This window comes from Mobula hypostoma, chromosome 26 (genome assembly GCF_963921235.1).
Source record: "Mobula hypostoma chromosome 26, sMobHyp1.1, whole genome shotgun sequence".
In the NCBI taxonomy this organism is placed as follows: domain Eukaryota; kingdom Metazoa; phylum Chordata; class Chondrichthyes; order Myliobatiformes; family Myliobatidae; genus Mobula; species Mobula hypostoma.
Genome location: NC_086122.1, coordinates 20,563,810 through 20,579,562, shown reverse-complemented (window position 1 = coordinate 20,579,562; position 15,753 = coordinate 20,563,810). Strand labels below are relative to the sequence as shown.

General features: G+C 37.7%; 1 protein-coding gene across 1 annotated transcript; it reads right to left on the bottom strand.

Moving 5' to 3' along the window:
- Positions 1–266: 266 nt before the first annotated feature.
- Positions 267–12,382, bottom strand: LOC134338038 (gap junction beta-3 protein-like). The gene is made up of 3 exons (XM_063033552.1): positions 12,219–12,382; positions 11,900–11,949; positions 267–4,391 (listed from the first exon to the last, which is right to left on the bottom strand). The coding sequence occupies exon 3, from the start codon at positions 4,363–4,365 to the stop codon at positions 3,568–3,570; it is 798 nt and encodes a 265-aa protein (XP_062889622.1). The 5' UTR covers positions 4,366–4,391; positions 11,900–11,949; positions 12,219–12,382; the 3' UTR covers positions 267–3,567.
- Between the last annotated feature and the right edge of the window lie 3,371 nt (positions 12,383–15,753).

The following is a 15,753-nucleotide window of genomic DNA, read 5'->3' as shown; positions in this document are numbered from 1 at the left end:
CTTCCTAGAGATGCTGCCTGGCCTGCTGCGTTCACCAGCAACTTTGATGTGTGTTGCTTGAATTTCCAGCATCTGCAGAATTCCTTGTGTTTATGTTTTTAAATAGGGTCAGAAACTTATTTCAAGGCTTTTAGCTCATCTGTGGGCTAGCTTCGACTCTACTTCAGAGAAACAGGCAGAAGAATTAGGTCTTTTCTAAAGGAAGAAAGAATTCTGCCCTTTCTTAGATTAACTCAAAAACACATTTAAGTTTTTGAAAATATTTATTTTAATTCATTATTAATTTGTTAAACTGTACACAATATAAATAAGCAATGATATATAGTGCATAACAATTAAAGAAAACTACAGAAAATTTGGCAAGTGTTTTCCTTAAATGACATTATTTCCATGGGAAAGTTTTGACATAAGTAATGCATTCAGCTCCACAGATGAAATATTTGATCCCTGTAACACCAAAGAGGGGATGTAAGCACAGGATGCTTTCAACAGATTATTTTTTTCCTGGAGTATGAAAAATTGAACGATATTTTCATACCTCTGACTTTGTCCAAATATAATTTTCATCATAGTTAACATGAAAACAGCTAGTATCTTTACAAATAACATTAAATGTTCAGCTGGAATGTGGAATGGGCTGTGATCGGTAATCTGCACAGTGTTTTTTCCATTTACATTCAACTTAACAACTAGACCAGTTTATTGAGTCTAACAGGTGATGCTTCCTTCATTGCAACTACTTTTTAAAAATAAATTAATTCTATGTACAAATATTGCGATATCCTGAACATATTAAAACCCCTTTCTAAACAAAAGCCTTCAAGTATTGCCGAAACTGATAGTTCTGTCCAAAATAAAGCTTTTATTCGATAAATGCAAAGTAGATTTTTAAACTTAGTCCTCAGTTTACAACTGACGTTGATTGGAAATTAAGATCAAAAGGTCCGATTTGCATCTCCAACTTCATAACTGATTGCAAATTGAAAATTAACCTACAATAGATTCATCTGTTTTTGTTTTTATCAATTTAACTTTAAAATGTGACTTAAATAATATTTTCCATTTCAACATTCAACTAGAGTATTGGACAGTACAAACAACAATATATTTCATCAATCAGTTTTCCTGTATTGAAACAGAAGGACAATTTAAAAATCATTGACATATCTCAAGTAACTATTAAGAACAAGTTTTCATTCTAATCTCTACCTTCTATTGAAAGAGGCAAAACAAATTATGAGGTGCACTATTTTTAGTTGCTTTGTAAATTCTGGCAATATAAATTTAACAATTAATGAAGTAACCTCATAGAAAAATGCATGGAGAGATTTGATGAAATATACAGTATTAACATAAACTATGAAATGTTCATTTGCTCTGCAGCAGGTATTGTTAATGTTATACATTTGACGTCAAAAGCATTGATGTATATTGCTGCTATGTAAACAGTTGAATTGTAAACATCATTTTTTCTTTGATTCAAACAATGTGTTAAAGTGAATTAAGCCAGTGGAATTTATGAGTTTGTGTTGGTGCCTTCATTGGCTCATGATTGTCTACAAGTGGTGTGGCTGTATTCGATCATCATACTTGCAGAAATTAAAATGGGCAAAAGATACATCAAGCCCATACTTCAGCCTGTCAACAAAATACTTTATGAATGCATGAAATCTATCATATTTTAGATTTATTATTGGAATATCCATGAAAATGTTTGCTGTCAAAGGATGAAATTTTATCACCAGAGATAAAGAAACTGACCTCTTTCAGAACATGGAATTATGATAATGGCACAATTCTGTCTCTCCTATGCCTTGATATTGCAATTGTTCCCGTCCTTGCATTCATTACCTTAAAGGATCTGCTGTATGACATACTACTGCTTAATTCTCTATCATAAATTGAGAAATTAGTCATTTCTAAAAAAAATGTTTCAAGTATCAGTTTAGACAGTGAACATATGATAAAAATCCAGGTAGCATTATTTCTATGAGTTTAAGAGCATTATTATAAGATTTAATTGATCCAAAAAGGCTTTTGGATAGTGGACACAACAGATACTGCAGCTGCAGATTCCAGAGTATCACTCGCAAAATACTGTAAGAACTCGACAGGTCAGGCAGCATCTATGGAGAGGAATAAGCAGTCCATATCTCAGGCTGAGACCCCTCCTCAGCCCCTGATCAGTCTTTGCATATTGGAAGCTCCTGATAAAACAAACTTTATTCTCAGCCAGTTAGGTAAATAAATTCTGCACGCTTGCTTCTGCTTAACTCTATTCCAAGTGCAAATACCTTGCAATTTTAGCATTACAGGTTTCATATGTGGTGATAACAGTAGAGTGGTCACGGTCAAATTCTATTCAACCAGAAGCCAGAACTTTAACTATTTTGTACTTTATGGCCTTATCTTTATTTATTGTTCTAAAAGGCTGCTTGTAAATAAAATAATTTACAAGTAAGAGGTTGGCATGGACTAGAAGGGCTGAGATGGCCTGTGTCCGTGCTGTAATTGTTATATGGTTATTATAATAGATAATAGTGTAACGGATCGGATCCAAAGCCAAGAGATTGCAACTGCTGTTTTAAAAAACCGCCTGTTGCTGATTCCTTTTAAAATATATCAGTACAATAAAAGGTCGGATTTAAAGTGTTGACTCAAATAATTGAGCTTGTGATGATCTTGCTTTTAAGAAATGACTCCTAATGATTTTGTCAGAGCTATTGACTAGTATTGTGAAATTATGGCAGATTTGAAATAAGACCAGTTGAAATGGAAACAAAGTGCTTTGGCCATCACATTGTTTCAATATGAACGCATTTATTTTTCTATGTTGGTTTCAGTAACCCATCTTCATAAATTCTTCTACTGGTGTTATCTGCAAGGTTTGGAATTTTCAGCAATAAATGAAAAAAAGTTTAAAAGTAAATGTAATAATTATTTGTCTAATTTCAAAATTTCATACCCATGATAAACTTTTCTTTGAGCACTATTTTGGTAAATTTTCACTTTGCCCTTTGTTAATGGAAAAAAAGATAAATTATAAATAAAGAATCAATAATGTACATTTATTGGCCGACATGTGTTGTTGATGCTGAGATGGTAAGGGCAATACACATCTAGGCACTGTAAGCACTCCCTGCGTGTGAAGGTGGAAGACCCTACCACATACAGGCATCCATGGTGCCCCATTAATGCTTCGTCTTTAATTGTCCATTAAGAATTCCAAATGACAGGCATGAGAAAGATCCCTTTCTCTGAGACCCACACTAGAGAATCCAATCCATCTCAAAGAACTCCATAACATCTCATCCAGGGAAGCTTCAATATAAATAGTAGTAGATGCCCAGTTGATCAGATGTGTCATTTGTACAATGTTTGGTGCTATTATGATGTCACATACAGATTTAAAAAAGACAAATTACAGTAAATATGTTCATATTACATAGTATTACATAATATATTTTACAAATGACACATCTGATCAATTGCCAATTACATTGAAGCTTCTTTGGATGAATGATTAGGGATTTCTTTTAAGCTTCATTGCATTCTTTAAATATTTAGTTACGCAGAAGAAATATCTGGGGCTGAAGCATGAATGCAGTCCAATGATTTTTCATTATGCAAGTAATTTTTATGAGTGATGCTGTGGCCAAGATAGTTCGTCCTACTTTTGGTCAATACTGAGTTTCTTTTCCCACAATGCAACAAACAAAACCTGAAGCACCTTTTAGAGACCAAGTAGATCATTTCAGTCACGCTTATTACAATGCAAAGAGATGATGCCCCTACCATAAAATAGGTGAAGATCTTTTTCTCAGTTGGTCTGGCAATATAGCAGTCTACAACATTGGGACAAGGTGAAACTTCACATTTGACTAGGCGAGGCATATCAAAACTGTCATAGATTTTGTGGAGGATATACAAAAATGCAATTTCAATCACGATTTTAGAAAATAGACTTATTAAGTAGGTCCACCAAAGCCCACCATGCTTTCTACCAGCATCCTCATATAGCTTAGTACTGGAGTCTGGATGCTTCAAATGGTACTTTCTCTCTTTGTCTTTTCTGTAGGCTACATGCATGACAACCAATAGAGACGGTGTAGAGATGAAGATCAATTGCAAGGCCCAGAGCCGGATGTGGGAGATGGGGAAAAAGTAGTCAAAGCAGACATTGGTACAACCTGGTTGCTTGGTGTTGCAGTCAAAATCTTTTTGGTCATCACCCCATACTTTCTCTGCTGCTACGACGTAAACCAGCACTCGGAAGATGAAGACAACTGACAGCCAAATCCGACCAAATCCTGTAGAGTATTTATTTACGCCACTGAGGACACCTTGCAACGTCTTCCAGTCCATGGTATCTGGAAGTGTTAATCTTCAATCTACAGCAAAAAAAAACACGAAGTCCACATAATGATTTATCCCATACAGTTGCAGCAAAATATTTCCATTTCCAAAAATGTACTCCATGTATGTATGGATTCTATGAAGTGATTTGGATTGCTGTGTGAAAATAGAAAGAGCACTTCTATTTTCTTTTACAAACCTTGCAAAAATAAAATTAAATTCCCAGCGCAAATTGTTTTATTTGTTGAATTGCACATTGCATTCTCTACAAATGGCACATCAGGTGGTGAATATTACTTTGAATATACTATTAGAATTTGATTTCCCCAGTTTTGGTACACCTTACTACCATTTTAGTCTAGGATCAGGACCCAGCATATGGCAGGACAACTGAGAGCTTCATAAAAATAAACAGGTTGGTCCCAATTTTGTTTTAATTTGAATTGGTGCTGCAGCCACTCATTAGTACCAAGTCGTGGACAAGATTGTATTGAAGAGCTAAAGGAACTTAGACTTGAATATATCTGGACCAAACTTCTTCCTTTTTGCAATGTTAATAGGCTGTTAGAACTGTAAGTATTTTCTTCACTGAAGGATATTGTTTTTGGTTGCCTCATTACTGGCTGTCAGGACAGGACCACCAGCAACATCTTGGTGAGCGGATATTTATGGACCAGATTTGGCCATCTGGACCCTTGTGAAAGGTTGCCTTTCTGCAGAGGAGACATTTGGAAAATCTGCAGAGTATTGCAGAAGTATTTGGAGTCCGTTGCCCTAGCTGACACTGCATTGAATCATGCAGTGAGCAAGATCACAATTCTTCTCATCGTTCGATGCGTCAAATCAGTTTAAGGTGCCAGGATGAGTTATATAAAACGTACATTCGGCCAGAGTGCACCCCTGCATCAAATATACAGAATCAAAGGTTCTATCAAGGAAATAGATTGATCTCAGTTCCTTGGAGTCAGCATGGAAAGACTATGCTTTGCAGCAATCCTACAACTGGTCCCTTCTACTGAAGGTCTACCTGTGGAACCTTGATAGTGTTGGTTATTAAATTAATAACTTTCATTTACATTGCAACCTTACCCTGGGTGGCGGGGTGGAGATACGTCTCTACCAAAGGAGGTGTAAGGCGTTCTTCCCACCACTAGCCTGCAGGTCACCTTTGGGAAAGGTGTAGCACCTGCTTAGCCCCCCAATCAGGGTCATGTGAAGCCATGGGAGCCGGTAGTTGGTGGCCGTGTGGGCAGCTGCTGCATATCACAAATCCTGGTTATGCAACCACTGGCGCCAGATAGACAATCTCCAAAGAGTATTGGTAAGTGCTAGGGTCAACAATATTGTAAAGACACTGCCCAGAAGAAGGCAATGGCAAACTATTTCTGTACAAAAATTTGCCAAGAACATTCATGTTCATGGAATGACCATAATTGCCATATGACAAGGCACATAATGGATGATCCAGGTAAACTCACAGGGCCAAAATTTTTGAATCTACCACTGAGGAGGCATTAAGGCTGTTGAACAAACCTTGAATAAAACAGTACATCTAAGGGAACAAACCAGATGAATAAATTCTGTGACTTCTTTGAAGGAAGTTCTAGAGCTCAGACTCCAGGCAGATGAAGCCATGTCATTAACACTTGAATGAAGGAGATCATGGATTTAGAAACTGCTTTTCCCAGCACTGTTTTTTTTTGTGAGCAGACACTTGTTTTTTTTTTATTATTGTGAAATAACCTACAATGTTTTCTCTACTTTTCTTCTCATAATTTGTAGTTACGTGGCTGAGAAAACAGACATGATAGGGATATTGCTGAGGATCATTTTCTTCATACTTGAAGAAAAATTACTGCCATCCAGCATCTGCCAGCTGTGCATTAGGGGCACATGCTTGAACTAAAATGCTACAACGTGCAGTCTTGTGGAAGTGAGTCCGGGTCAGATCAACAGATAGCAACTTGTCTATACATCCAAACACTAATTTTAAAATGATAAGATAAAAAAAAACACTGACTAGGTTCCTTGTTTGCATCACGCTACATCTAGATAATTGTATTGCCATCTAGATACTTATTTAATAAAATTCCTCAAACCATATCAAGTGATTAGGATTTTACTAGAGTTGATTTAGAGTAGAACTGGAAATGTTCTCTTTAGCTCTACAGAAGAATAGAAGGTGTATTCTTATACTGATTCTGTTGAATTCCCATCCAGTTAACTGAAATGACATAATCACATTGTGATTTTCTGGTGAGATATTGATATGATTATACATTTTCTATGATTTATAGGAGTGTGTTGAATTATTCCATGACACATCAGATAGAAATGACTACAAACAATTAAATGGACTCAGCAGTATTTAGGTGTGCTCCCATGTAAAAGAATGCTAGCGATAATTATTGGGAAATTTCAAGGTGTATGCAATTTGCATAGTATCATTAAACACTCTGTAGAACATTTCCATGCTTTTAAATTTTGTTGCAGTAGGAGAAACAGATTTCTAACTAAATCTTTCTCAACTTGCAAGAGATGACACCCATTGCAGGGACGATATTGCTAAAAATACTTTACTGCAAAATAAATTACATCAGAAAAGTACAAATGCCAAAGGAGGATATGCTTTCATTAAGGTGTTTTATGAAGCTCCCTGGTTTTGGCAGAGAAACGGTAGAATATAAATATCATACTTCCTCCTCTCATTCCAGTATAGAAGACATCTACCAAATTTAACTGCACAGTCTATTCCAAACAGTGAAGTGTGTGTTGCCTTGGCTGCCATATGAGACTATCAGCTGCCAGAATTATGTAGATGAGAAAGATCATAATATGTCAGTAGGTTACATAATCTGACACCAGTCCTCTAGCAGGTAGCCTCACCCTTTATCTTGTGGACAGCTGAACAAAGGTTAAACAGGAGGAAGACCTCTTCTCCAGCAATATTGTTTAAAGGTATTTTCAGACACTTAATTATTTATTGAGTTCTCCTGGCTGCTACTACAACTGAACAAATACGTTTATATCTTTGAAAAGTCCTTCAGTGTTGACTAAGTCAACGGGTTGTGGTGTGGTACTTTTGCCCAAATCAGTTGCTCCCAGATGTGGGTGTATGAGTGTCCACCTGGAGTAAACCATGACTGAGAGAATGAACAAATGCAGAGGTAGTCTTTAGAAGAAGCAGGATGTAGGGGAAAGGTATTATTGCCCCTTATTCTGCAAGAATGTTAGGTGCATAGTTCAGTGGTGGTCATGAGTTTAGAAGACTGTGCTTGTTCTATTTGTGCGTTCAGAGACTTGTGAGTACTTCGAGGTGCAGATTTGAGGTTTTCAGCAGTGCTGAGTGTTTGAGGGTGTGATAGAATTTATGAACATCAAGCATGAGCCTTCTTAATAGTGATCATTGATTGGTGATTGATTGCAGAACATTGATCATCCTTACTGTACACTTAATAGGATTCTCCGTTCTGGATCACAAGGTCAAAGCCATTAAACTTTTTGTAGTAGTACAGCTACGTTTTGAGGACATGACTTTTGACATTAATTTTGCAACTATTTCCTCACGGAACATTCCTCCTTCACCTCTTAAGCTAAGACCTTCGGTGCAAAAATCAAGATAATGCATAGCCCACTCTATCCCATGATTTGCTGTGAGTTGTCTGGCAAATCCCGCCAGTAAACATCTGCTTTAGGCTGACTTTAAGTAGTCTAAGATAACTTGTACTGATACTGCCACTTATGACACGAGGACCCTACAGAGGCAATTGGCACTCATGAATCTTGCTAGTTTGTACTGAACAACCATTGGTATTGGTTATTGTGCTCTTAGTGTATCAAAAGGATACCAGTTCATCCAAGATTAACACCCGCTTTTCCAAGCACTTTCCTCTTTAGCTCTAAAGTAAGCATTCTGAGTTAGCTTGAACTCTAGCACAAAATTAATATCCAAGACTGTTAGTCTTCCTGCAATTCTATCCAACATTCTTCTCAAGAGATGCTTGCCCTGCCTTCCATTGATTACTCTCTGAAATAAAGAAAGGGGCCCTGACAAATAGAATATAGATTGGGGTAAATATTGGTATACATTTATAACTGGAGGAAAACATGAAGTACCATTGTAGGGACAAAGGTCGGCTATTAGCCCTGTTCTGCCAATGACTAATTTAAATTTCAACCTTTTTCATTCCATGTCTCTTAAATACAAGTTCATATGACCAGGTGACAACATGGCTACACTGCTGGTCTTTCCAAAAACTATCATTAAGAACAAATTGATATCTCACCATTCAAACATTTTGAAATGACTGCCTCAGCCTTTTGAATATTACTAAGATTAACAATTTTCATAAATGACACAAGTTAAATACTAGATAAACATTCTTCCTTCTTTGTGCTCTCCATTGAGGAAATAGTGACTACTTATTCTTTGCTTTCTAAATTATTAGCAGCGGCTCAAACAACTTGATTCTGACAAGCTTTGCTTTCTTGACAGTCTGGTGATATATTCAACTAATAAACCAACAAAGCTTGTAGTCAGTTAGAGTAACTGATAAACACTAGGCTATAAATGTATCAGTTAATCAATTATTAACCAACAAACTTAAATCTCAGTTTCAAAAATCTGTTAATCTGAAGGGTTTAACTTGCAGGCTTCATTTAATTGCAAGTTATGTTTAAGTATTGATCATTCCTTCCAACTATTTACTGTAGGGAAAGAGTGTATTAATTATAATGGGGGGGGAGGGGGAAATACTTTAACCTAAATCCCACTCCAGTTATTATCACATACAATGGACTTCTTAAGAATTTGATTTCCAATGCTGAATTAAAATTTGGCATAGATTTATTGATACCAGGCTGTATGTGTGGCCTTGTTTCCATTTTCCAGCTTTTAGGTTATATTATCTGCTTCCCTTTCTGAGCCACAATCTATTGAATACATTCAATCCATCCTCAAACCCTTTTCAAATGATATAAAAAGCACTTTCTGCAGAGTGACCTCAATCTCCCCAAGCTTTTGTCTTAACTTTGTAGAACCAATGACTGAGCATACAAGGAAGCCATTCTACTTCATATATCCAAGGTAGGTGTTAATGCTCCTCTCCTGATATTTCTTCCCTTGCTTGCTTATGACCAAACATGTCTACTTCCATTGGAAGGATTTATCTTAGCTGCTTCTTATTCCTCAAGATGGCCTTGACAACATCTACAAAAATGGAAGCAGGTTCCTTGTGAACAATTTAAATGGCCAAATCAGTCCCTCCTCCATTTTTCATTACCCTTACCAGCTTTGTCACTTCATTTGTCCAAGAGATAGAGTGGGAGTTGACTTAACTTTCTCCAGGATGCGAGGTGCAAAGTCATCAACTTTGCAATTTAGCCACCAATTCATCTCTCTTATTAATCAGTCTTTTTTTTTCCCAATCCTGAGACAGATTGGTTAGTGTTCGATGCCAGATGTCATAATCAAACATGAATTGAGCTTTTGACCATGGTCACCTTAATCACAAAGACCTACATACTCCTACCTCATTGAGATTGCCTGCTGTGGCCTTTATGTATAGCCATTTGCAAGTGAAGCCATCATAGGCTGCACAGTTGCATGGTGGTTAGCACAACGCTTTACAATACAGGTGACCTGGGTTCAATTCCCGTCACTGCCTGTAAGGAGATTGTAATTTCTCCCCGTGACCACGTGGGTTCCCTCCAGGTGCTCTGGTTTCCTCCCCCAGTCCAAAGATGTACTAGATGGTAGGTTCATTGGTCATTGTAAATTCTCCCGTGTTTAGACTAGGATTAAATCAAGGAATGACTGGGTGGTGTGGTTTGAAGGGCTGGGGGACTTATTCTGCACAGCATCTCAATCAATCAATAAGTAAATAAATAAAAAGTATCTCCAAACTAAAATGCTTTAATCTTCTACCTTTGTTTTTCCTCTTCCACACTATAAGTTTTAATTAAAAAATGCAATCAATGCTATATCTTGGATCAAGACCTGCTCTAGCATTATACCATAATTACCAATGAATGTTAGTTGCTATACCATATTGAAAGTTTTATCATTGTTCTTAAACCATCCAGAAGCATTACAGTTCTTAATATCTGTAGCTTTTCTACTGTGTTTCTCCATTTCCAGACTCTTAGTAGTTTCCTCCCTTTGGCTTACCATTCGTGGTTGCATCTTCAAGTGACAATTTACATGGTCTGGATTATTTTCCCTAGGTTTCTACCGGTCACCAATATACTGTAGGTCAGGAAAGTTAATGTCAACAGGACTAAGACCAGTATGATTCAAGTTCTTTAGGAAATTGGCAAGGTTAGTATTGCTTTAATCCATCGTACAACTCTCCACCACTTTCCCACATTCCATGCCATAGATAAGTTTATGTAAACGTACTCCCTTTAGCTCATTTTTCTGAGAGATGTGGTTTGAAATTCCTTTCTGAGACCTTACTAATGGCAACCACCAATCTTCTTTGAAGCAAAGTTTATTTATTGAGATACAGTGGGGAATAAGCCCTTCCTGCCCCTTGTGCCACGCTGCCCAGCAATCCCCCAATTTAATCCTAGCCAAATCATGGGGCAGTTTACCAACTGGTACGTCTTTGGACTGTGGGAGGAAACCAGAGCACCTGGAGGAAACCCACATGGTCACAGGAAGAACGTACAAACTCCTTACAGGCATACTGGAATAGTACCTGGCTCACTAGTACTCTAAAGTGTTGTGCTAACCACTACTCTACCAGGCCATGCCACATGACCAACCCTCTGTTGGCATAGAATCCACTTTATCTAGTGGGTCAGTGAAATGCAGTAGAATATTTTAATGAGTAATGGGATCAGTAATGATGCTGTGATGATTGAAAATGCCTACATATTGCAGATTCTTACTGACATCAATGTGCATGAAGATTCAGCCTGAATGGAACTGAAGAGCACTCCAGATCAGTGGCAGTCCCAGAAAATCACCATGCAATGATTTTATAAATAGTATTAATTCAAACATTGCAAATTCCATTTCCAAAATAATTTTTTAATAGTCCTTCCATTGTTTAACCTTCAACTTCCTTGACATGTACTACTGAATTCCTTCTTAATTTCCTTCTTAATGTGTTTGATTCTCAAGGTAGATTATAGACTTGGCAGTTAACAAATCTTTTCAAATTCTATGCCCTCAGTTGAAATAATTTCACAGTACAAATATTTCAAAATCAAAACACAAATAGAATTAAGAATAAAAATAGGGTCCTTAAAAGGTAATTCCATTTAAAAAGTGAACTGTGATATCACTACTTCACTTTGAACATCAAGGTACAGTATTCACTAAAACAGTTGGTCAGAGGAAATTGAGTTGTTGCAACATATAGTTGGAGTGACAGGGAGAGGCCCCTTTGCAAAAGCGAGAGTACGTGGTTGTCGTGCAAATCTTACCTAACACTGCTTTCTACTTTCCCTGTGATTCATTGTGTCATTTTAAAGAATTATAGTTAACCTTGTTTGAAGTAAATTAATTTGTCTTGAGAAATACAGTATTTCTTACCAGAATTAACTGTGCCTTTAATTTAAGGATTCTCTATGTACCCGGTTTGCCTGAAAAATAAAGTAAGCTTACTTTTAATTACATCAAATATAGAGTAATAATTGAACACATAATGTAATCAACAACTGTCTGAAAAAAATAATGAGTTCTTTTTCTTTTGAACATACGGCCTTATTAGAAGTATAAATTCAAGAAATGTAAATTATACTTCCAAAATCAAGCTGTATATTCTTTCTAATTGTAAATTGTTAACTTATAAATTTCATGACACGCGCTGATGAGTATTTTTTTAATTCAGAATATAAAATGAAAGACTTACAAGCAAACAGATCTTTATAAGTTTAATATCCTCAGGCAGAAGCAGCAAGCAGTGGAAGTTCCAACTCAACAGTATCTGTAGTGAACTCTCTAAGAAACTTGCTCAACTGAGCTTTGCACAGGGCAATCCGACACTCCAGTTTCTTCTTATTTTCCTTCACTGTTCTGGGGCGGGACTAAGTAATGCTGCCTTTATACAGAGTCAGGTGACAATATCAGCAACTCTTAAAGCGACATCAACACTTCATTGATAAGTGATGAATAATACATAGTTTCCGCTGGGTATGGCACCTTCCACCACTCACACTCCCCATGAGTAAAATAAGTGTTAGCGTTCCATTAGTAAGCATCTCTGATTATCTTATCTCCAAGTCCTTTGGCATACTAAATGCTGTAGAGTCATATTAAAATATGGTTGAATAATTTCTAAAGTTTGAACTGAGCTGTCATCATAATTTTATCTACCTTCCACTCTTAAATTTGTTTTGAGTGGACGTGGACTTAAAAGCAACGAGAGGTGTGTCTGTACATATTACTGTGTTGTGATTGCAAATGCTTTGGCCATTTCTGTCAAATGCAAACATTGGAACCTTATATGTGCAGGTGGTTGGAGAATTGCTTGAGAACTGGAAAGTAACACTTTGTGCTTATTGTGAAATTGCAAAAACGAATCTAGCATTTCACAAAGGCGATTTGCCTTTGTGTGATAGACTTCGTCTGAGACCAGAGGTCCACTCCAGCTACTCCCAACTTCAGGTTTATGGACTCAGGCTATGTCCACACTATGCTGGATAATTTTGAAAACGAAGCTTTTTCTCTTCGTTTGACCCTCTGTCCACACTAAAATGGTGTTTTCATCCCCGGAAAACGGAGATTTTCAGAAACGGTCTCCAGAGTGAATAAATCTGAAAACGCCCAATATCCGTTGTAGTGTGTACGGGGTAAACGGAGAGATTTAAAAACGCTGTCATGACAACACCACAACAACAATGCTTACTCTGCTTCTGCTTGGTACTGCGCAAGCACTGCCGTACGGCTGTTATAACGCACAGTCGGTGTGAACGGCGTGAGAGTTAAATTGTAAAGTGAACTTTTTTGACTATTTTTAAAATGTTTTATATGTTTAACAAGGTGCTTTATTAATGCAACAGTGTTAGTCAGTATTTCAATGTTCACCGTCACCCGGGTCATACTGTCCGTGAACTCCTTGTCGGTTGCCTCCATATACTCCAGTATTTGTTTTTTTTAGTTTTAAGTCCTCCTGTGCGAGAGCCAAGAGCAATTTCCTTAAAGTTTTTCTACTCTGTAACTGGACAAACGCGCACCAAGTATATCGTTTCCTCTTCGCTTGTTTTCTGTGTGTCCTGCACATGCCCAGCAGGAGGAGATTCGCCCAAATATCCGTCTAATGTGGACGGAGATATTTTGAAAAACGCTTAGTGTGGGATGCCTGTCGGTTTTACTCGAAACCAGCATTTTCAAAATTATCCGGCGTAGTGTGGACGTAGCCTCAATTTCATTCCGAGTGCTGATGCTTGCTTTATTATTTGCATGATTTGATATGATTCATTTTTTTCCCTCTCCGTACATAGGTTGCTGGACTTTTTCAAAATTGGGTTCTTTTGGATTTCTTGCTTTGTGGCTGCCTGATAAGCAGAAGGATCTAAAGGTTATATGATTTATTCATACTTTGATAATAAATGTACTTTGAACTAATTCAGCCAACACTGAGTATATGCTTGAAATGCTTGCCAATCCCAATGTCACTCCATAGATCTTGATCCAGCTCTCAGTCTCATCCACATCTGTGTTTGATTCCCAGATTGATTTCTGGGATGGCAGGACTTTCAGATGATTAAAGACTGGATCGACTAGGCTTATACTGGCTGGAATTTAGAAGATTGAGGGGGGATCTTATTGAAACGTATAAAATTCTAAAGGGATTGGGCAGGCTAGATGTAGGAAGATTGTTCCCAATGTTGGGGAAGTCCAGAATGAGGGGCCACAGTTTAAGGATAGCGGGGAAGCCTTTTAGGACCGAGATGAGGAAAAACTTCTTCACACAGAGTGGTGAATCTGTGAAATTCTCTGCCACAGGAAACAGTTGAGGCCAGTTCATTGGCTATATTTAAGAGGGAGTTAGATATGGCCCTTATGGTTAAAGGGATCAGGGGGTATGGAGAGAAGGCAGGTACAGGGTTCTGAGTTGGATGATCAGCCATGAGCATACTGAAAGGTGGTGTGGGTTCGAAGGGCTGAATGGCCTAGTCCTGCACCTATTTTCTATGTTTCTATGTTTCTATGTTACAGTAATGTCTGAATCTCATTCTTAGACCAAATTGCTTTGTCTAGGACCCCTCAGCCTAAACCATGATCCTGATCCTTTGCTGAAGTTAAATCTTCTCATTCTTAATTCTACCCTTTTGTACATATTTCATAATTCTAATGATATTCCATGACTAATCTTCAAATCCTGATTCCAGTATTCTGATCAATCCCTAAATATTCCCAACTGGTCCAAAATCTACTCACAAATGGTATATTTTTTAATCCATTCCTTTAGACTAACTGGGAAGTTGATATGGCCTTGGTGGCTAAGGAGACTGGGCCTAAGGAGCTGGATTACTGAATTGCGTTTGTCCTTTGGCAGTGGGAATGTAAAGGGCCAGCCTTTCCCTTGTGATGTATGGTGTATTAATATTTTATATATGAAATGAATGAATACTGATCCAAATGTCTGAGCTCAAATTCACCTGTCCAATAACTTTCACTCATTCTTACAGTCCAAGTGGACTTCCCTTTGAAGAGATGCAGCTCAAGTTTGAGTAGTATTAGTCATTCCAGGCACTTGCATTAGCTGAGGTGAGCATCCAATCATAAACATGGGGAATATTGAAACCTTCTTCATTAGAATATGAGGCAGCACAAATTTAACAGACCAAAACTTCTGAGGGAACTGGAGAAGGGAAAAACAGGTATTTGATAGAGACTGGAACTTTGTGTCGTGGGCATAAGGTATGGGAAGGGTAAGGAAAGGACTGGGAGAGTGGTGAATGTGCATGCTTGATGTAGAACTCACATCCAGATTGCGATGGTCATCACACCAAGAAGTTCTCAGTGGACTTTCCAGAGTGACATAAATTGACATTATTGTGCTTTATTTCTGAAAAGAGACCATAGGCCATAAGACAAAGGAGCAGAAGTTGGCCATTCGGCCCATCGAGTCTGCTCCACCATTTTATCATGAGCTGATCCATTCTCCCATTTAGTCCCACTCCCCCGCCTTCTCACCATAACCTTTGATGCCATGGCTACTCAGATACCTATCAATCTCTGCCTTAAATACACCCAATGACTTGGCCTCCACTGCCACCCGTGGCAATAAATTCCATAGATTCACCACCCTCTGACTAAAAAAAATTTCTTCGCATTTCTGTTCTGAATGGGCGCCCTTCAATCCTTAAGTCATGCCCTCTCGTACTAGACTCCCCCATCATGGGAAACAACTTTGCCACATCCACTCTGTCTATGCCTTT

What these genes read in the sequence shown, in the direction of transcription:
- LOC134338038 (XM_063033552.1), bottom strand. Translation starts at nt 4,365, where the DNA reads ATGGACTGGAAGACGTTGCAAGGTGTCCTCAGTGGCGTAAATAAATAC.